This window comes from Phyllobates terribilis, unplaced genomic scaffold, assembly GCF_046119375.1.
Source record: "Phyllobates terribilis strain yellow unplaced genomic scaffold, ASM4611937v1 Scaffold_47__1_contigs__length_9908305, whole genome shotgun sequence".
NCBI lineage: Eukaryota > Metazoa > Chordata > Amphibia > Anura > Dendrobatidae > Phyllobates > Phyllobates terribilis.
Genome location: NW_027362807.1, coordinates 6,152,506 through 6,176,814, shown reverse-complemented (window position 1 = coordinate 6,176,814; position 24,309 = coordinate 6,152,506). Strand labels below are relative to the sequence as shown.

Here is a 24,309-nt window from a genome sequence, read left to right as displayed (position 1 = left end):
CCACCCCTTTATTGATGGGGCCATAGAGACACACATCTTTATTGCTGGGGTCACAGACACACATCCCTTTGGTGCTGAGGTCACACAAACAGACACACACCTTCAGTGCTGGGGCCACCCACACAGACCTTCAGTGCTGCATTTCAGGGGACATGTACACGTGTGCCAAACACACGTGCACACACCCCTTCAGTGCTGCAATGTTGAGGACACAAACACACACCCCATTAGTGCAGGGACTCACAAACCATCACACATCCACCCCTTTATTGATGGGGTCACAGAGATACCTCTTCATTTCTGAAATCACAGACACACATCCCTTTGGTGCTGAGGTCACACAAGCAGACACAGACACACACTTTCAGTGCTGGGGCCACACACACAGCCCTTCAGTGCTGCATTTCTGGAGACATGTACATGTGTGCCAAACACACGTGCACACACCCCTTCAGTGCTGCAGTGTTGAGGACACAAACACACACCCCATTAGTGCAGGGACACACAAACCATCACACAGCCACCCCTTTATTGATGGGGCCATAGAGACACAGCCCTTCATTGCTGGGGTCACAGACACACATCCCTTTGGTGCTGAGGTCACACAAACAGACACACACTTTCAGTGCTGGAGCCACACACACAGCCCTTCAGTGCTGCATTTCAGGGGACATGTAAACGTGTGCCAAACACACGTGCACACACCCCTTCAGTGTTGCAGTGATGAGGAAACAAGCACACACCCCATTAGTGCAGGGACACGCAAACCATCACACAGCCTCCCCTTTATTGATGGGGCCATAGAGACACACATCTTTATTGCTGGGGTCACAGACACACATCCCTTTGGTGCTGAGGTCACACAAACAAACACAGACACACACCTTCAGTGCTGGGGCCACACACACAGCCCTTAAGTGCTGCATTTCAGGGGACATGTACACATGTGCCAAACACACGTGCACACACCCCTTCAGTGCTGCAGTGTTGAGGACACAAACACACACCCCATTAGTGCAGGGACACACAAACCATCACACATTCACCCCTTTATTGATGGGGTCACAGAGACACCCCTTCATTTCTGGGATCACAGACACACATCCCTTTGGTGCTGAGGTCACACAAACAGACACAGACACACACCTTCAGTGTTGGGGCCACACACACAGCCCTTCAGTGCTGCATTTCAGGGGATATGTACATGTGTGCCAAACACACGTGCACACACCCCTTCTGTGCTGCAGTGTTGAGGACACAAATACACACCCCATTTGTGCAGGGACACACAAACCATCACTCAGCCACCCCTTTATTGATGGGGCCATAGAGACACAGCCCTTCATTGCTGGGGTCACAGACACACATCCCTTTGGTGCTGGGGTCACACAAACAGACACAGACACACACCTTCAGTGCTGGAGCCACACACACAGCCCTTCAATGCTGCATTTCAGGGGATATGTACACGTGTGCCAAACACACGTGCACACACCCCATCATTGTTGCAGTGTTGCGGAAACAAGCCCACACCCCATTAGTGCAGGGACACGCAAACCATCAGACAGCCTCCCCGTTATTAATGGGGCCATAGAGACACACATCTTTATTGCTGGGGTCACAGACACACATCCCTTTGGTGCTGAGGTCACACAAACAGACACAGACACACACCTTCAGTGCTGGGGCCACACACACAGCCCTTCAGTGCTGCAGTGTTGAGGACACAAACACGCACCCCATTAGTGCAGGGACACGCAAACCATCACACAGCCACCCCTTTATTGATGGGGTCACAGAGACTCCCCTTCATTTCTGGGGTCACAGACACACATCCTTTTGGTGCTGAGGTCACACAAACAGACACAGACACACACCTTCAGTGCTGGGGCCACACACACAGCCCTTCAGTGCTTCAGTGTTGAGGACACAAACACGCACCCCATTAGTGCAGGGACACGCAAACCATCACACAGCCACCCCTTTATTGATGGGGTCACAGAGACACCCCTTCATTTCTGGGGTCACAGACACACATCCTTTTGGTGCTGAGGTCACACAAACAGACACAGACACACACCTTCAGTGCTGGGGCCACACACACAGCCCTTCAGTGCTGCATTTCTGGAGACATGTACATGTGTGCCAAACACATGTGCACACACGCCTTCAGTGCTGCAGTGTTGAGGAAACAAACACACACCCCATTAGTGCAGGGACACACAAACCATCACACAGCCACCCCTTTATTGGTGGGGTCACAGGCACACATCCCTTTATTGGTGGGGTCACAGACACACATCACTTTATTGGTGGGGTCACAGACACACATCCTTTTAGTGCTGGGTTCACAGACACACTTCCCTTTAGATCTGGGGTCACACAAACCTTCAATGCTGTGCCTACACACACAGTCACATGCACGCACACCTACCTTCTTGCTGAATCCCAAAAAGTCTACTCACTTGATAATTGCGGGACGTATGATAGTTACTCCACAGATCTAAGAACAGCCTTGAGGAAGGTCAGGAAGAAAGAAAACAATGCAGCTAATAATCATCTGGAAATATCATGGGGATGAGGACACAGTCCATACAGCACACACTGCAGATCTCTTCCTGATCCTGCTCTGCTGTTTGTGCTGTGACACAATGCTGTGCAGCCAGTCCTCCTCCCTTTCCGATGTGACCCGATCCCCAGCGTTCAGTGATGAGCTACTTACCTGGACTGGTCCTCTTCAAGCTGTGACACAAGATGGCTCAGGAATAGAACTTTGTACATTCTGTAGCAGTTATGATGTCATGTGAGGTCTATGATGTCATGTTCTCGGTGCTGTCATGTGCTTTGTGATGTCATCATAACGGACACTGCTGTTTTATGTATCAAGTTTACACTTCAGGAAATAAATTACTAAACAAAAAAGTCACAGACTGCAAATATCCCACAGCACCATGTTATAATTCATGACAGCTATTTAAATGAACCTTTATTTTAATCCATATAACCTGCTGCTATATGAAAAAACCTCGATACCTGAACTGGAATTTAAATTGTCGTGCTTGCAGCATGTAAGAGCATGTTCACACATGGCCACTAACCAGAAAAAAAACTAAGACAGAAATACAATACACAAACACACTGCAGTAAATAAATAAATCGCAATAGTGCATGAAAATAATAAAGCGTACTTAGTTAACATAATTTTGATCGAAATAATGTGAAAGCCATCCCTCCTCGTCACGGCGACCCTTATGGGACAGTCCTAACTCTTATGTTTAAAACTTTACCGTTTGCGAAGTGACGTACATGTGGATAAGTGAAGAGAGACTGAACCAAAACAGTGGACACGGAGACATGGGGCGCAAGATGAATAAGCTTTCCAGCTCACAGAAAGCATCTTGCGCTCCATGTCTCTGTGTCCACGTGACAAACGGTAAGGTGTTAAATATTAGAGTTAGGACTGTCCCATAAGGGTCGCAGTGATGAGGCGGAATGGCTTTCGCATTATTTTGATCACAATTCTGTTAACTAAGTCCCCTTTGTTATTTTCATGCTCTATTGCGGTTTATTTCCTGAAGGGGATTTGTGTATTGTGTTTCTGTCTTTGTCTTCTACTGCTATGTGAGTTACAGGAAAACACTGGACTAAAATCCCTGACTGCAGTGGAATCCCCAATAAAATGTACATTTTATTTCCTTAAATAACATTTTCCTATACACACCTTACCTAATAATCGTGACATTTTGTGGAGCGTGCCAAATATTACCCTCCATTTAAAGTCTGCCAGCTGTGTTTTGTTGAACCTATTCACACTTGGTCGCAGACCAATACCACACTACAAGGCCAGTGCCTAAAACTGTGGTCATCAGACGTGATCCCATATCACTGCCGTAAAAATCCTGAAATTTTTGGGAGCTGTCAAATATTATACTCCATTTAACCCCTTTAAAGCATGGGGCGTAATAGTACGCACTAGGCTATCACCCCCGGTTCAGTGAGGGCTCCGGCGCTGAGCTTACACTGAACCGGGCACATGTCAGCTGATTTATACAGCTGACATGTGCCCCCAACAGCCGCAGGTGGAATGGCGATCCACCCGCGGCTGTTAACATGTTAAATGCCGCTGTCAATCTCTGACAACGGCATTTAACAGCGCCGCGCCGGAAGCGCGTCACTTACCCCGCCCATCGGTGACCCCGTCACGTAATCGCGGGTCACTGATGGGTGGGCATGACAACCCTGGGTCTGCAGCAGACCCCAGTGATTGTCATGTACTGACTCTATGAGCGCCACCTAGTGGTCGGCACAGGAGCATTTCTGGTACATAGAGCTGATCTGCTCATCACCTGTATGTAGCAGAGGTGATTGGACAGTTGCTGCTTCTAGTCTCCTAATGAGACTATAGAAGCAAGCAAAAAGTGTAAAAAAAATGTTTTTAAAAATATAAAAAAAATTAAAAATATATAAAAGTTTAAATCACCCCCCTTTCACCCCATTCAAAATAAACTTCTAAAAATACCACCCACATACACATATTTGGTATTGCCGTGCTCAGAATCGCCCAATCTATCAATATAAAAAAGAATTAATCCGATCGTAAAATAACCTGGCACTCAATTGACATAGGAAAAGAAATGTGAGTAGAGGGACAGATGCCACCTGTGGGATGCAGTGTCCAAGTGCATCTCCCCATGCGGCTGCACTTGGACACTGCATCCCACAGGTATTTTCCACCTCTAGCTCTACTCCATGAGTACTTGTGGCATCTGTCCCTCTACTCACATTTCTTTTCTTCCACAGTACTCTGTGCCATACCCGGCCACAGCCTTACTCCTCCCAACATAATATACTTGGTAGGTTTCCTCCTCTCATTTCATCCCATCCTTTCCTTTTGTCGTCCTAGTCCTCTTTCCCATCCTTTTCCCATGTTGTATACTCTGTATCATGTTTACATGACTTTTTGATTATATTGTACCATGTATTCTGTATTTATACTTGTGCATGTGACACTTATTTTTGTTTTCTTCACTTTTGTAGTACACCGATGAAGGTCCTTGTGACCGAAACGTCTGCTTGTTGTAGTGCAATTTATTATTAAAATTCTTTCAAAAATAATAACTCCTATGTCAATTGAGTGCCAGGTTATTTTACGTCTACACCAGCAGATGACATGGCTCCCCAAACCATCACTGATTGTGGAAACTTCACACTAGACCTCAAGCAGCTTGGATTGTGGCCTCTCCACTCTTTCCCCAGACTCTGGGACCTTGATTTCCAAAGGAAAATTGGAACTCTGGGACCTTGTGGATGGTGTCAATGACTGCCTTCTTGGCATTTGTCAAGTCAGCAGTCTTCCCCATGATTGTGGAGCCTACTGAAACAGACTATGGGACATTTTTAAACACTTAGGAAGCCGTTGCAGGTGTTTTTTGTTAATTATTCTAATTTACTGAGATAATGACTTTTGTGTTTTCATTGGCTGTAAGCCATAATCATCAACATTAACAGAAATAAACACTTGAAATAGATCTCTCTGTTTGTAATGACTCTATATAATATAGGAGTTTCACTTTTTGTATTGAAGAACTGAAATAAATTAACTTTTTGATGATATTGTAATTTAGTGAGATGCACCTGCATATGATGACTGTTGCCCCCAGTGGAATATATGCGGTGTCTATTTTGGGATATTTTAGTATACCCATGATGATACTATAGACAGCCATTATACCTGGAATGGCCCCTTCCTTGCGTGCCTGGCTTTTTTTCGCTTACATGTCTAACAATCACATATGTGTTGTGTCCCTTCCCCCATCATCCTATTCTTCTATTGCTGAATAAATATGATAGATTTTATACTCCTGGACTCCTTTGATGGTCTTTTACCCTGGGGGGTTTTCTTTCATATATGGACTCACTGTGTGGTGGTGATGGTAGAGGACATTGTGTAGCAGGATCATTTTGGCCTTGTATAGTAGTAATTTTGGGAATATTGGTCTTTGTATAGTGTATTTTAGATTAGTAACAGTGGTATACTGTAATTCTATATGTATAAATCCTCTTTTAAGTGGCAGGGAGGTTATATGGGGAAACATGTACTTTGGGGCTTGGGTCCCTGATCTCTTAGGACCCCAGCAACGCTCCTGCACTGGGGAAAAGCAGGGTCTGGAGGCCACTTTAATATCATTTTATGGATATGACGCCAAAGAAACTAATGAAGTGCTTTGCAAAGTGCCATAATTTTCACAATTCTGAAAACAAATTGTAAGTTTAGTTCCACTATAAGTGATCTTAATTCTGTTATGAGAGCTAACCTTCTGAGACAATTTATCAATGCGGTGTGTGAATTGTCACATTAAGCTTTGCTACATCTATACATAGTGAAGTTCAGGATGAAAATGCTGCAGGCCCCATCTCTTCTACAGAACAATCCCATGGAAATAAAGCTGATCATTTTATCAGATGGGATCATTAGAACTTACCTGGTTGGATCCTTTGTTTCTGGTGGTTTCTTTCCCAGGTCGTCATTAAGACCCTTTACAATAAGCTCCAAAAACTCATCGGACTTTCTGAATCTTTCAAGTGTTTTCTCAATCACAGAAAGGACAGAAAGGAGGCGCTTATCCTGGCAGAAGAGAATCAGAGATATATTGTTCTACATCTTCCAGATGTTTGGATTTATCTACAGACTAATGATTAATCTCGCATGAAGAATGATAATATTATAACAGATCACAATTTTTAGGTAAAATTATTCAATTTAAAAAATATATATATATAGCAATTACATTATTCTGACAAGACCAATTTTTGGTTTTTTTCCTCCCCTTTTTCCCAAAAAATATAACTTTGTTTTTTCATTCACATAGACGGAGGGCTTGTGTTTTGTGGGACTAGTTGTTGTTTGGAATGAGAACATTCAATTTAGCACATAAAGTATTGAAAAATGGGGAAAAAATCAAAGTAAGGTTATTATTTTTTGTTTGGGTTTTTTTTTGTGAACATTTTAAAAAAAATGTGGTTTATGAGACCATTTTCATCTTGCGAAGACCTAATTTTATAAAATGATTCCATTGATGGAGTTGTCGGCTTCTTCTTGTGGAGAGATCAGTAGTTACAAGTTTCTGATTGCATTTTTGGGAGGGAAGTAGAGAGACCCAAAAACCACAACCATGGCACTTTACTGTCCTTTACAGCATTGACCCGACGTGTAATAGATTTATATATAATGAAAGATTGTACTTATGTCAATGCAGCAGAAACAAATATTGTTTTACGCTTTTTCTTTTTTATAGTTGGCCAGAAAACCGCAGAACCTTAAGCAGAAAATGACATGAATGAGAACATCTGCCCGGCTTGTACCGGATCCGGGGGTGTTACGTACAAGGCGAAGCTCCCAGAATAAGGATTTGCTTCATTTTGGTGCAGAGTTTCTAGTAGGTTCTGGTTACTACTGTTACAGGCAGATGCCGTCTGCATAATACAGCCAGCACCGCCTCAACCCCTCCATGCATGTGGACCCCGGCACAAACACTCAGGTCCATCCTTTTATGCTAAGACATTAATAATTCTACAGTTATCACACACAACTTATATACAGAAACCTCCCAACCGTCCCAGATCCAATGGGACTGTCCGGCTGTCGATGGAGGTCGGGGCTACGTCCTGACGAGCTGTGTTCTGTCAGGACAGTCCGTGTAGTACAAGAACGTCTCATGCCATGCTGCTGCTGTGATCGCTCCTGGAGAGGGGCAGCATCCGCTCCGCACGCCTCATACACACCCGGCTCCGCTCCGTACACCTCGTACACACACGGCTCCGCTCCCTACTCCTCGCACACACGCGGCTCCGCTCCGCACGCCTCGTAAACACGCGGCTCCGCTCCATACACGCCCGGCTCCGCTCCGCACACCTCGTACACGCGCGGCTCCGCTCCGCACACCTCGTACACGCGCGGCTCCGCCTCGTACACGCGCGGCTCCGCTCCGTACGCCTCGTACACGCGCGGCTCCGCTCCGTACGCCTCGTACACGCGCGGCTCCGCTCCGTACGCCTCGTACACGCGCGGCTCCGCTCCGTACGCCTCGTACACGCGCGGCTCCGCTCCGTACGCCTCGTACACGCGCGGCTCCGCTCCGTACGCCTCGTACACGCGCGGCTCCGCTCCGTACGCCTCGTACACGCGCGGCTCCGCTCCGTACGCCTCGTACACGCGCGGCTCCGCTCCGTACGCCTCGTACACGCGCGGCTCCGCTCCGTACGCCTCGTACACACGCGGCTCCGCTCCGTACGCCTCGTACACACGCGGCTCCGCTCCGTACGCCTCGTACACACGCGGCTCCGCTCCGTACGCCTCGTACACACGCGGCTCCGCTCCGTACGCCTCGTACACACGCGGCTCCGCTCCGTACACCTCGTACACACGCGGCTCCGCTCCGTACACCTCGTACACACGCGGCTCTGCTTCGTACACCTCGTACACACACGGCTCCGCTACATCCACACTGTAAACCCCTCCTGACCCCACACATAAACTTCAGCTCATCCAGCACCATGACAACCAGCACAGCAGAGTCCTGCATCCACTGAGGCCCCTGATCATGTGACCCCTGACTCCTCCCCTCCTGTGACCTCATCACAGCTCCTGTGCGCACAGTGCAGCCATATATGTGGTGGCGGCTCTGCAGGTGGAGGTATGTGGAGACCCCATTACTGGGCGCAGGGGGCATTAACCCCTTCAGCACGGAGACACTTTGGGGGTCTTGTGCTGTCCCTTTATAAGAATCATAAGGTTTTTGTTCTGTTTCCTGTAATAGATACATACGACCCAACTATGGAGACAGGAAGGGAGGAAACGTATTGTTCTCATAGTACAGGACCCCTTTACTGGCCCCACAGTGTAATGCCCCCATTATGCCCCTTATGCAGGATGTATGATGCCCCCCACACAGTGTAATGCCCCCATTATGCCCCTTATGCAGTATGTATGATGCCCCCCACAGTGTAATGCCCCCATTATGCCCCTTATGCAGTATGTATGATGCCCCCACACAGTGTAATGCCCCCATTATGCCCCTTATGCAGGATGTATGATCCCCCCCCCACAGTGTAATGCCCCCATTATACCCCTTATGCAGGATGTATGATGACCCCACAGTGTAATGCCCCCATTATGCCCCTTATGCCGTATGTATGATGGCCCCACACAGTGTAATGCCCCCATTATGCCCCTTATGCAGGATGTATGATCCCCCCCCCCCCACAGTGTAATGCCCCCATTATACCCCTTATGCAGGATGTATGATCCCCCCCCCCACAGTGTAATGCTCCATTATACCCCTTATGCAGGATGTATGATGCCCCCCACAGTGTAATGCCCCCATTATGCCCCTTATGCAGGATGTATGATGCCCCCCACAGTGTAATGCCCCCATTATACCCCTTATGCAGGATGTATGATGCCCCCCACACAGTTTAATGTTCCGGGACGTACTAAAAAGAATGACAATCAGGAATAAATAAAAATAATGAACATAAAAACTTACAGGTCTAAACATATGGAGAGATATTATGGATTTCTTGTGTATCTTGCACATGGGATGAACATGAAGTATATGAAGATTACAAGGGAATGAACACATTCCATATAAACAGGTGTATATTATATTCCTACACTACCACCATCCCCCACACACACAGTATGATGCCCCCACACACAGTATAATGTTCCCGCAGTATCACCTGAGGTCCTGTAGTTGGAATACTCCCTCTGGCAATGGTCTTCCCTTTGCCTGCTCCCCTACATGTAGACCCTTGAGCATGTATACATGCATGTAGGGGAGCAGGCCTTACTAGATATCGAGGCTTTGTACAGTAATATACCGCATGAGGATGGTATCAGAGGAGTAAGACATTTCTTGAAATCGAGGTCAATAGAGTGTAGCAGACATAATGACTTCATGGAGGATCTTCTAAAACTCACTTTTACTCACAACATTTATCTTTTTGACAGGAAGTACTTCCACCAGTTCAGGGGTACTGCGATGGGGAGCCCCTGTGCCCCCTCGTATGCTAACCTATTCCTGGGCTCATAGGAGGAAACCACACTATTCAGGGATGATAAGTGGTGGCATCCATATATTGGGGTATGATATAGATAGTTTGACAATATTTTTATCATCTGGTCAGAGACGAGTGAGCAGTTTCTTGAATTTGTCAGGGAACTCAATATCCATAGAGTCGTCCTTAGATTTATATCAGAGTTTAATTATTACCAGTTGCCTTTCCTGGATGTACCAATCAAGAAAGAACGGGATGGGACCCTAGGGACACTCATCTATCATAAACCTACAAGCACTAATAAACTATTAAATTACTAAAAAAAAAAAACCAAGCAATATCCAAGGGCCAATGTTTACAGTTGAGTAGAAACTGCTCTAATGTCACAGATATTAATATACAGGCAATAGACATGAACACCAGATTCAAGGAAAAAGGTACCCACAGTACATTTTGGATTCCGCACAATTGTTTGCAGAAAAACAGGATAGACAGACACTCCTCCATACCTAACCAAGACACCAAGAAAAATATGGGGTAACACAAGTAATAGGAACTTGTCACAATCAGAGTGACCTTATCTTTAATATCCTCAGAAAACACTAGGATGTACAGTACAGACCAAAAGTTTGGACACACCTTCTCATTTAAAGATTTTTCTGTATTTTCATGACTGAAAATTGCACATTCACACTGAAGGCATCAAAACTATGAATTAACACATGTGGAATTATATACTTAACAAAAAAGTGTGAAACAACTGAAAATATATCTTATATTCTAGGTTCTTCAAAGTAGCCACCTTTTGCTTTGATGACTGCTTTGCACACTCTTGGCATTCTCTTGATGAGCTTCAAGAGGTAGTCACCGGAAATGGTCTTCCAACAATCTTGAAAGAGTTCCCAGAGATGCTTACCACTTGTTGGCCCTTTTGCCTTCACTCTGCGGTCCAGCTCACCCCAAACCATCTCGATTGGGTTCAGATCTGGTGACTGTGGAGGTCAGGTCATCTGGCGTAGCACCCCATCACTCTCCTGCTTGGTCAAATAGCCCTTACACAGCCTGGAGGTGTGTTTGAGGTCATTGTCCTGTTGAAAAATAAATGATGGTCCAACTAAACGCAAACTGGATGGAATAGCATGCCACTGCAAGATGCTGTGGTAGCCATGATTGTTCAGTGTGCCTTCAATTTTTAATAAATACCCAACAGTGTCACCAGCAAAGCACCCCCACACCATCACACCTTCTCCTCCATGCTTCACGTTGGGAACCAGGCATGTAGAGTCCATCCATTCACCTTTTCTGCATCGCATAAAGACACGGTGGTTGGAACCAAAGATCTCAAATTTGGACTCATCAGACCAAAGCACAGATTTCCACTGGTCTAATGTCCATTCCTTGTGTTCTTTAGCCCAAACAAGTCTCTTCTGGTTGTTGCCTGTGCTTAGCAGTGGTTTCCTAGCAGCTATTTTACTAAGAAGGCCTGCTGCACAAAGTCTCCTCTTAACTGTTGTTGTAGTGATTTTTCTGCTGCTAGAACTCTGTGTGGCATTGACCTGGTCTCTAATCTGAGCTGCTGTTAACCTGCGATTTCTGAGGCTGGTGGACTCGGATAAACTTATCCTCAGAAGCAGAGGTGACTCTTGGTCTTCCTTTCCTAGGGCGGTCCTCATGTGAGCAAGTTTCTTTGTAGTGCTTGATGGTTTTTGCAACTGCACTTGGGGACACTTTCAAAGTTTTCCCGATTTTTCGCACTGACTGACCTTCATTTCTTAAAGTAATAATAGCCACTCGTTTTTCTTTACTTAACTGCTTTTTTCTTGCCATAATACAAATTCTAACAGTCTATTCAGTAGGACTATCAGCTGTGTATCCACCAGACTTCTGCACAACACAACTGATGGTCCCAATCCCATTTATAAGGCAAGAAATCCCACTTATTAAACCTGACAGGGCACACCTGTGAAGTGAAAACCATTTCCGGTGACTACCTCTTGAATCTCATCAAGAGAATGCCAAGAGTGTGCAAAGCAGTCATCAAAGCAAAAGGTGGCTACTTTGAAGAACCTAGAATATTAGACATATTTTCAGTTGTTTCACACTTTTTTGTTAAGTATGTAATTCCACATGTATTAATTCATAGTTTTGATGCCTTCAGTGTGAATGTACAATTTTCAAAGTCATGAAAATACAGAAAAATCTTTAAATTAGGTGTGTCCAAACTTTTGGTCTGTACTGTACTTGTGGCCGACCTGGACCTGAGGGTGCTGTGTGATCTACTCCCACAATAACTTTCAGAAAGGGTTGGTCAATTAGGGACCGTTTAGTGCATAGTTTCTATAAAAACCTGCACCCAAGTGGACTTGGCTAGATAGAAGAATCTGTGGTTTCTTTAGTTGTGGAGAATGTTGTAGACGTAATTGGATGAGACCATGTAAATCTTTCTCGAGTTCATCTACGGTTGAAGCCTTTTTCCAGAGGGATTATTCCAACTGTAAAACCTCAGGACTTGTATATGTGGCCACATGCACCTGCCCCCTAGATTATGTATGCACGACCAAGAGGATTGTGGGGGGGCATTTGGGCGAAATACGCCATGGTCGGGACACCCCATTAGTGAGACACATGAACAGTGTACATCGAGGTGAAACCGGAGACATCTCCTTTTGCATCATTTAGGTGGTTAAACCCAATGTGAGAGGAGGTAATCACAATAGATGTATCCTCAAAAAGGAAAGTGAGTGGATTTCCAGACTGGATTCACTAGGCCCTAAGGGACTCAATGAGCAAATTTCTTATGCTTGTTTTGTATGAATACAGCCCCATTCTGGATTACATTTTTGGATTTTATACTCTACCCATTGCTACTCAGTTCCCTGTGAATGGGGTTCACATATTGTTTTACTTCATCAAGATATCTGAGCTTCTATATCAGAATTATTTCTTATCAGTTATATCCCACTTATACTATTAAGTAACTAACAAGTGTGGTGATCATTGTATATCTCTAATTATGCAATAGGGGTCAAATTTGACCATTTAGGAATATACTGTGGGCCATCATCCCATATATTTTGTAGTGATAAAGTAGATCTACATGCCTATTGCATGATGGGAGGATGTGCAATACTTGTTTTTAGTCTCCCATGACGCTGATCTCAGAGAGAGGATTTTTCTGTTGGTGGAATGCAATCCAATACTATATGCGCTCCGGCGTGGAACGCAGACATCTGGGCATGCGCATTCTTGACAATGATCCTAGATGCGCTCCAGTGTGGAATGATAACTATGGGCATGCGCAGGTACGAGTGGCGCGGCGTCAATCAGTTTATCTGGCGTTTCAGTATAATACACGTCACTTCCGGACATGCACACTAGGGGATGGACATTATCGGACTTCTAGCTCATGAGAAGTAGCGTAGGTGCAGTACATTATTGTAGACAGACTCCATTCTGTATATCCTGTGACAATTCACCTCTAGGAATGGGAATGGGCCTCCATGATGAACTAGAATATTTAACCATGGACACCTGGCTATTAGGCACACCATGCAGAACCTGTTGGGAAAACGCGTTAAGGCGAATTATTGAAACATTCTCTGCGTACCATACCCTTTTCTTTATACATATTGTAGGGGTTTTACTCACTTGTATGCGATGGGAAGAAAACAGGAGACATGTTCCTTTAAAAGTTCATGTTGGTTTATTGCTTCATAAACCCAGAAGCCAAACAGAAAAGCAAATGGCCTTTAGATCAAGCAAACAAAGTAAATGTCCTTAGCAGGTCTCTGCTCAGCCAGGCCTGTGTGGCACACAAGTTGGGGTAGCCTCCAGTGTCCTGGCTTGGTCTGAAGACAAACATACACAGGAAGCCTTCTCCCTCCAAACACACAGACCATGTGCCAAACAACAGACTCCATTTTATAGGCTGATAACCACACCTAGAGATGAGTTATGTGGGTAGCTGGACTTGCCCATTCTCTCCTACCCGTAAATCGGCCCCCAGGTGCACCAAACGATCCTCTTAGTGCTTATGTGCCTTAGAAAAACACTCTGGGTTACATCACAGAGACAGGTCATCTCTGTGACACATACCTCCTATGCGACCATTAACCACCTTACAATACCTTGATACATATCTGAGTTTATGACTACCTCACGGCTGATTAAAAGGAATCTGTCATCCCCTGGATCTTATCTGACATCTAATATAGGCATACTTGTGTTAGAAATGTTAAGCTATACATACCTGTATGCAGGGTCGGACTGGCCTGGCGGGGTACCGGCAAAATTCCCAGTGGGCCATGGCCCCGCCGCCCCAGCGACAAATAGTAAAAAAAAATGTAAAAAAAAATTAGGGACATGGGCCCTTTAAAAGCGCGGGAGGCAGGGGCGAATGCACGCGAACCTGACCCGCCGCAATGCTCATGGCCGTCGGCCGCGTCACCATCCGGCCCACCGAGGTAAGAGCCCCCTCCCCTCCTCCTCAAATACATACCTCTCCTCGTTCCCCGCAGCTCCAGTGACATCACTACCGCTCTCTGCTCTGAGCACTGCAGAGTCAAGACTCTGACTACACCAGACCTGCCGGGAACGGGAGAGGTTAGGATTTGATTTTTTTTTTATGTATACAGCAACATGGGGGGCCATATATTGTATGGAGCAGCATGGGGGCACTTATACTGTATGGAGCAACATGGGGGCCCGTATACTGTATGAAGCAACATGGGGGCCCGTATACTGTATAGAGCAGCATGGGGGCACTTATACTGTATGGAGCAACATGGGGGCCCATATACTGTATGAAGCAGCATGGGGGTCCATATACTGTATGGAGCAACATGGGGGCCCATATACTGTATGGAGCAATATCATGGGGGCCCATACGCTGTATGGAGCAGCATCATGGGGGGCTCATATGCTGTATGGAGCAACATCATGGGGGCTCATATGCTATATGGAGCAACATCATGGGGGCTCATATGCTTTATGGAGCAACATCATGGGGGCCCATATGCTGTGTGGAGCAGCATCATGGGGGCTCATATGCTGTATGGAGCAACATCATGGGGGCCCATATGCTGTATGGAGCAACATCATGGGGGCCCATATGCTGTATGGAGCAACATCATGGGGGCCCATACTCTGTATGGAGCAACATCATGGGGGCCCATACTCTGTATGGAGCAACATCATGGGGGCCCATACGCTGTATGGAGCAACATCATGGGGGCCCATACGCTGTATGGAGCAACATCATGGGGGCCCATACGCTGTATGGAGCAACATCATGGGGGCCCATACGCTGTATGGGGCAACATCATGGGGGCCCATACGCTGTATGGGGCAACATCATGGGGGCCCATACGCTGTATGGGGCAACATCATGGGGGCCCATACGCTGTATGGAGCAACATCATGGGGGCCCATACGCTGTATGGAGCAACATCATGAGGGCCCATACGCTGTATGGACCAGCATTACATGGGGCCCATAATTCTGTATGCAGATGGTCATTGTATCACCTGTATATACCTGTATTACAGCATTTTTGGGTACTCTGTATATGCTGTAATGTCACAGGTGATCACTGTATTACCTGTACACTATATACAGGGCTCCTGTGTATAATGTCACCGATGATCCCTGTATTACCTCTACACTGACACTATATACAGAGCTACTGTGTATGTCACCAATGATAATATTAGTGTTATTAGCATTGTGTTTTTTATTAATGATCAGTATTGTATTATTCGGTCACTGTGTGGTGGTAATATATGATCTCGTCATGATGTGACAGTATTATTCAGTCTCTATGTGGTCTGGTAATGGTGTGACGGTATTATTCAGTCACTATGTGGAGGTAATATGTGGTCTTGTCATGGTGTGACTGTATTAATCGCCTGTATGTGGTATTCGATCACTATGTGGTCTGGTCATAGTGTGACGGTATTTGTTCCTTGTATGTGGTATTATTCGGTCACAATGTGGTGTTAATATGTAGTCTGGTCACGGTGTGGCAGTATTTCTCCCTTGTATGTGGCATTATTGGTCTTGGTATAGTGGATTGTATTGTGTATGGCGGCCCTTTGTTCTCTCTGACATCAATAAGGGTAAGACTCTTGATTTCCAAAAGAGATTAAATACTTGGATGTTTAACCCCTCCCTATCTTGTGACTATTACACAGTAGCTAATATGCACTTACAGGTGTTATATGGTGAAAACAAGTAATTGCCTATCCTAAGACCCCATTCACACATTCATTATTTGGTCAGTATTTTACATCCGCATTTGTAAGCTAAAACTAGGAGTGGGTGATAAATGCAGACATGGTGACGTGTTTCTATTATAATTTTCCTCTGATTGTTCCACTCCTGGTTTTGGGTTACTAATACTGATGTAAAATGCAGACCAAATACTGAACGTGTGAACAAGGCCAAAGGATAAGTTATTGATTGGTGTGGGTCTGACTGCTGGGACCTGCACCGATCTTCAGAATGTGGAGCTTTTCTCCCCATTAGTATGGAGCAGCATGTGCGACTCGACCACTGATCCATTCATTATCTAAGGGGCTGCACTTGGCTTTTTCTGGAAGACCCCAAAGATGATGAATGTAGCTACGGTCAGACATCCCACCTGCTGCTGCATTTTAAAATGAGGATAAAAATTCCCCATTCTTCCAATCGGTGCGGTTTCCAATGCTTGGATTCCACCGATCAATAAGATATCACCTATCTAACCTGTGGATCGATGATGATTTGTTTTCATCAAAGAACCCTTTAAAGAACCGTAATTTTGTGTACATCCCAGTTATAGTATGTGCACAGTAGATGTGCAGGAGCCGCCTGTGCTTTACAGTCAACGCTCCACTATAACGGGAATAATGGCTAACCGGTATTTACATATAGCTGTAGGGTGGGCCCCTAGAGTAAATTTTCCCTGTGGGCCCCAGACACCCCAGTCTGACCCTGCCTGTATGCCTCATATTAGAGGTCTGTTTGCTGTGAAATTACTTTTTATTCTTTGAAGATTACGATGCTTGCGGGCCAGGGGATGGGAAGAAATCCCCGCCTACTGTGTTGATTAAAATATTTCCCCCCTTTCCTGCATGTCACAGTGCCCTGTGACATGCAGTCGCCATGTCCAGATCCCGCGCCTACACGCTTTTTACGGTAGTGAAGCACTTGTTTTGTGTACTATACAGTTATAGTACTGAAGGGATCTTGTGCCCAGGCATCGGGAAGTCACAGTGACTCACTGGCACCTGCACACAAGATCCCTGCAGTACTATGACTGCACAGTACACAGTACAACTGCGTCTTCCATAAAAAGTGAAGTGCGCGGGACCTGGACATGGTAACTGCACGTCACAGGGCATTTCTTCCCGTCCACCGGCCCGCAAACATCGGAATCTTCACTGAATAAAAAGCTATTTCACAGCAAACAGACCTCTGCTTGAGGCATACAGGTAAGTATAGATTCACATTTCTATCACCTGTATGCCCATATTAGAGGACAGATAAGTCCCAGCGGGTGACAGGTTCCCTTTCATCAGCCGTGGGGTAGTCAGTGGAGTGGATTCCCATTAATAAATACTCACTTGGCCTCATTCCTAGTGCAGATACTAATGAATTCAGAACCTATGAGATTTGTACCTCATAATAGTTGGATAGTTAGGGGTGTATCATCCATAGCAGCAGCTCACACGGCCACTATAGTGCCCGTGAAAAAACACAGAATTTGAGCTTGGTTTAAGTTGGTATCCATGCAGCACAAAAATGCATGTTTACAATGGCCATAAATCAGAAAAAAACTATAAAAAGAAAAATGTTCATAAACCCTGCTGTAAATAAATAAAAAGGAAAAGTGCATTTAAATAAAATGGGGTTCTTAGCGACACTGTTTTTGATAAAAAATAGCATGAAAGCTATCCCACCATGGCATGGTGAACCCATTCGGAATAGTCCTACTCTGTATAATAATAAAAACCTTACCATGTATCAAAGCCTCAAACTTCTGTGTGTGAATCACACATGAGATCTAACGAGATAGAAAATTACAGTCAGGGGAAGACGGAAAACATTCATATAGACGACCAGTGAAGATGAATGTCATACTCATCATGAAGTAGTTATTTCTCATGTTACTTGTAATGAATATCTCCTGCAGTATTGCTAATACCGATTCCAGTGTTGGTAAATGAGACGAGATTAGCTTCATGGAAGATGAGTCTATGAGAAACGTGTTCAGCTGCAGACTCCAAGGAAGAAACTGCTTGTTGTCTGTGGCCTAAAATATATAGGTTTTATTAGTAGATGTAAAGAAGAAAACTAAATACTGTAAAATAATATATCTCCTCATATGTTTCCCCTTATTATCTCCAGTAATTGTATTATTACACAGGATTTTTATGATGTTACATAGGCTCATCATCTTCTCATTCAGGTCCCTACAATATCAGATCTTCTCAGTGAAGATCTATTAAAGAGAATTTTCCTTATGGAATCATCAAAGATGGATTTGGACAGAGACAAGATGGCGGAGAGAATATTACACCTCACCCTAGAGATCCTCTTCCGGCTTACTGGAAAGGTGAGAGATTCTGATGACGTCACATTACATCATTCTTATCTATGGGAATAACAGATGGACAGAACTGGAGAGGAGAGGACTCTGGAAATGTCTGTAGTGAGATTTATTAATGTGTCTCTCCATAACCAGGATTACACAGTAGTGAAGAAGACCTCTAGCGATCGCTGTCAGGCCCCTGTGACTGAGGGATGGGGAAGACCTCTGAGCCCAATCACATGGCCTCCATCTCACCCCCTGATACATGAGGACATCAATGACCAGAAGATCCTAGAACTCACCTACAAGATGATTGAGCTGCTTACTGGAGAGGTGAGAGATTCTGATGACTTCACATTACATCATTCTTACCTATGGGAATAACAGATGGACAATACTGGGAATACTGGGATATTATACAGTAGCACAACGAAAGCATCTGGGGGATGACGGTATCATTGTATGTGTCAGGTTCCTATAAGGTGTCAGGATGTCGCTGTCTATTTCTCCATGGAGGAGTGGGAGTATTTAGAAGAACACAAAGATTTGTATAAAGACGTCATGATGGAGGTTCCCCAGCCCCTCACATCACCAGGTAATAGACAGGACTAAATACACATGGACTATAATTATCTGTATGTAAAGAATGAATTCAGTCCCTATATGTGTTTCCTCCAGTTCTATCCAGTAAGAGGACAACACCAGAGAGATGTCCCCATTCTCTTCCATAGGACTGTAAACAAGAAGATCCCAATGTTCCTCAGGATCATCAGGTAGATGGAGAGAAGGTGTCATGAGATCTCGCCTATGATATGTAGAGGGCTGTGAAGGTCTTGTGTTCAGTCTTGTTTTATCCACCAGTATTATATGTTTTCTATTTGTGTAATGAGAACGGTGGAGATGGCAGGATTAGAGCTGATCATAGACGTGACTTGTCATCTATTTGTGACTTTTACAATATTTGTTTCAGGGTGAAGATCTGACCCATATTAATACTACAGAGACATATGTGAGGGGTGATGAGTGGTGTAAAGAGGAGATTCCTACATATGACTACCCAGGTGAGTAGTATCCACTAAATGCAGAGAAGTCACAGATTCTTCTCAGTCACCGGCTGTGGCTGCTTTATCGGTGGTGTAGTCCGGCCATATCACAATCATGTGATCACCATTTTGCTTCTAGACCACAACATTCTCTTCCACCGAAAACTGTTCAAATGATTTTGGGCATTGAAACCCTTTTCCATAGAACTTACAACCTGGAGGCTCCACCTACCCCCTGGGATAACGAGACGATGTCCGTTACCTGCCCAAATCTGTAAACCACAAAGCCAAATGACTGCATACGTAGAATGTGCTGACAAGTTAGAAAATCACTTTAAGAAAAATATTATGATGGGCCTGTAAGAGAAAGCGGAGGGTAGTGATGCTGTTGGCTTCCTAGATCCCTGATATCTTATTGGATGAATCTACCTTCTCTCCCTTCTGTGCTACTGAATGTCCTCATATGGTCCCTACAAGACCAGGTCCAGTCTTTTTGACCAACATTCACTCTTACTATGATTGATAACATTAAATGCGCAGTGAGGGCAAAGTGTGAATTTCTGTACAATAATAACAGAGTTTCCCTTTATCCTGACTTTTCAATTTCTTTTAAAACCAACTAACTTCAAACAAGATTGTGATAAACTATACAGAAAACATTACACCTGTGCCATGATATATCTCTAAGCTAAACACCTCAGGTCTGCACTATTATAAAAAGTTCTCTTTGAACGTCTAATATTTCTTCTTGAAACTCATCTGACAGAAAATATTGTCCCTTACGATAGTTTAGATTGCCAAGAGCCCCCGAGCCCCATACTCCAATTACCCCAGAGAGGTTTCACCACTAGTTACTCACTTATTACTGATGGAGACTGTTGAGTTTGATCATTTCAGTAGATGTGTTATTGTCTATACTCACAGTTTTGACCACAGTAGTTAGTGCCCAAAATACTCTGATTTAACCCCTTCCTGCAGCCTATTTTGTGTTGCTAATCAGGCCCCATTTTTCAAATCTGACATGTGTCACTTTATGTGGTGATAATTTTGGAATTTTTCACAAAGGATAATAGAAAACAAATGGACCTTACAAATTATTTTCCAACTTCTCTTGAATCCGACAATCCTCTATATACGGTTGTACACTACTGTTTGGACACATGGAAGGAATAAGAAGGGAAGGAGCGCCATTTAGCTATTTAAATACAGATCTTGCTGGAATAGTTTGCAGACACAATGTATTGGGGGCACTGTTCATAGTTACCTGGGAGCTGAAAAGATGGCCACCGCGAACAGGCTTGCACCATCTACTCCGTTTTCCACATCCCAGGGATTGCCTTGCTCATCACCCTTTAACCAATCCTTACCATGGATTTGGACTTACACAGAGATCCCTAGGCTTGGGCCACGGTGTTACCTGCTGTTCTGTGGTGTGACATGGCAAGAAGAATAGTCAGGTATATGGGTCAGAACCAGGAGGGCAGAGAAAATACAAAATCAGAAGACAGAAGAGTAGTCCGTAAATGGGTCGGAGTCACAGCAGGAAACAAATACACAAGCCGGGGGCTGAGCACAGAGGACTGAACCAGAGGAGAACAAGGCTGTATGTGGCCGCTTCCGGCAATATGCTTCCAGCTTTAGTAGGGTGTGGTGCTTTCCAAATTGCTGAAGCAGGGAACAGATTACTCCAGCTGGACAACACACACCCATACTGTCAGACTGGATGGTACTACTGGTCCCAGCAACCCTAATCTTAGTGGCTGGACAGAGCCTGCGCCGCCCAGAGCTTCTGGTTCTATCGTCTGCTCCATCACCAGCGCCACCTGCAGAATGAATAAGGGGTCTCCTGGTGACTGAAGCAGACGTCGCAGGAGCAGATCCCAGAGGAGATGGGATACGCCATTTGCAGAAGCCCTAATATAACAAAATGGTAGAAAACCAGAGCAGTATAAATCCCCATAAAGTGACTCCATTTTGGAGATTATAGCCCTCAATGAATAGTAGTGACTATTTTGACTCCACAGCCTCTTTCCAGAAATTAGCACGCAGTGGATGTTGAAGAGGGAAAATTGCACATTTGCCATTTTATTACCCAACACATAGTGTCCAGATTGTGCTCCAGGAGACCCACACCGTAAATTAAGTGGGTTCTTCTCACTATAGTATTGCCAAATACATGGATGCTAAATGTGGTTTGAACACACTGCAAGGCTCAGAAGCGAGGGGGAGATCTGACTTTGGGAGAGCGGATATTGCTGGATTAGTTTATGGAAGCCATGCTGCTTTTCAAGAGCCTGTGAGCCACTAATAATGTGGAAACATCTGTTTTTCCACTGACAGATGATGGACCTGAGTGGGGACTTTTTTTGTGAGATGAGTAGAAGTTTTTATTGGTATTATTTTTGCCTACATAACATTGTTTGGCTTTTTATTCCATAATTTGGAGGCAGAATGAACAAACAGTTGAACACCACTGGTTCATCCTTTGAGGTTTTCCATTAGACTGTGAACTGTCATTGTCTTGGTGAATAATTCAATATTTTTACATAACTTGGCATTTTTATGGAAAGTTTAAGTAGAAATGTTCAAAAATATTAATTAAAAAAATATATTGTATTCAAAATAATAATAATTGGTTTTATTCTTAGCAGATGACTGTACCAGGAGATCAGAGGGACAGCCGACATCTTCAATTTTTAAATCAGATGATCTTGAGATTCCACAGGATACAATTGAAGTGAATGTCATTACTCCAGATATACTATCATTCCTTCACAGCAAAGATCTGTCATCTGATCCTTTGAGACACGTCCTGTCTTCTGATTCATTACCGACTACTAAGGAAAATCATAGTCACAAAATAAGCATTAAAAAACTAACTGCTCCTAAAGCAAAGAAGCCATTTTCATGTTCAGAATATGGAAATTGTTTTCCCCTTGAAAAGTCTTTTCTTAAACATCAAAAAATTCACACAGTAGAGAATAGATTTTCTTGTTCCAAGTGTGGGAAATGTTTTAACCAGAAATCAAATTTTGTTAGTCACCAGAGAACTCACACAGGGGAGAAGCTATTTTCATGTTCAGAATGTGGGAAATGTTTTGGGAATAAATCATCTCTTCTTAGACACCAGAGACTTCACACAGGGGAGAAGCCATATTCATGTTCTGAATGTGAGAAATGTTTTGGTAATAAATCATCTCTTCTTAGACACCAGAGCAGTCACACAGGGGAGAAGCCTTTTTCATGTTTAGAATGTGGAAAATGTTTTGTAGTGAAGTCACACCTTGTTAGACACCAGAGCCTTCACACAGGGGAGAAGCCATATTCATGTTCAGAATGTGGGAAATGTTTTGGAAATAAATCATCTCTTCTTAGACACCAGAGCAGTCACACAGGGGAGAAACCTTTTTACTGTTCGGAATGTGGGAAATATCTTACACAGAAATCAAGTTTTGTTAGGCACCAGAGAATCCACACAGGGGAGAAGCCTTTTTCATGTTCAGAATGTGGGAAATGTTTTACTCACAAAGCACATCTTGATAGCCACCAGAGAACCCACAGAGGGGAGAATCCTTTTTCATGTTCAGAATGTGGGAAATATTTTACACAGAAATCAAGTTTTGTTAAGCACCAGAAAAGTCACACAGGAAATAAGCCTTTTTCCTGTTCAGAATGTGGGAAATGTTTTAACCAAAAATGGAATCTTGTTATACACCAGAGAATCCACACAGGGGAGAAGTCTTTTTCATGTTCAGAATGTGGAAAATGTTTTCGAGCTAAATCAACTCTTTTTACACATCAAAGAACTCATACAGGGGAGAAACCTTTTTCATGTTCAGAATGTGGAAAATTCTTTAACACTGGATCGGCTCTTGTTAGGCACCAAAGAATCCACACAGGGGAGAAGCCTTTTTCGTGTTCAGAATGTGGGAAATGTTTTACTCACAAAGCGCATCTTGATAGCCACCAGAGAATCCACACAGGGGAGAAGCCTTTTTCCTGTTCAGAATGTGGGAAATGTTTTAACCGGAAAGCGCATCTTGATAGCCACCAAAGAACCCACAGAGGGGAGAAGCCTTTTTCCTGTTCAGAATGTGGAAAATATTTTGTACACAAATCATCTCTTCTTTATCACCAAAGAACTCACACAGGGGAGAAGCCTTTTTCATGTTCAGAATGTTAAAAATGTTTTAACCTAAAATTGTATCATCTTAACCCTTTCACCTCCGAGCTTGTTTTTTTCCTTCCTGACCAGGCCAAATTTTACAATTCTGACCAGTGTAATTTTCTGTGGCAATAACTCTGTAACGCTTTAACGAATTACAGTTATTCGGAGATAGTTTTTTCATGACACATTGTACTTTACGTTTCCCTTAAATTTAGGTCAATTTGTTTATTTGTGAAAATATCAGAATTTTGGTGAAAATGTTGAAAATTTAGCAATTTATTTAACACCTTGGTTGCATAAGCGAATATCTATCATGTTTTTTTCTGTTGTTTTTTTTTAAAAGGTGCTGCTGAAGATATATCTCGCAGACAATTTTTCTATATATTAACTATCTATCATATCTATCTATCTATCATATAACTATCCACGGTATCTATGCATATCTATCTATCCATACAGCTATCTAT

The 24,309-nt window shown here is 44.0% G+C and overlaps 1 protein-coding gene across 2 annotated transcripts in view; it reads left to right on the top strand.

The window, feature by feature from the left end:
- Positions 1-24,109, top strand: part of LOC141191555 (uncharacterized) — a 278,908-nt gene extending 254,799 nt beyond the window's left edge. Inside the window, exons 6-7 of one of the 2 annotated variants that reach the window (XM_073661463.1) lie at positions 19,602-19,692; positions 22,326-24,109. In XM_073661463.1, the coding sequence (XP_073517564.1) occupies positions 19,602-19,692; positions 22,326-23,857 (1,623 nt within the window). In that variant the 3' untranslated portion in view covers positions 23,858-24,109. Of the gene's footprint in view, positions 1-19,601; positions 19,693-22,322 lie in introns of both variants that reach the window. The other variant, XM_073661462.1, reaches the window with a different exon arrangement.
- The last annotated feature ends 200 nt before the right edge of the window (positions 24,110-24,309 follow it).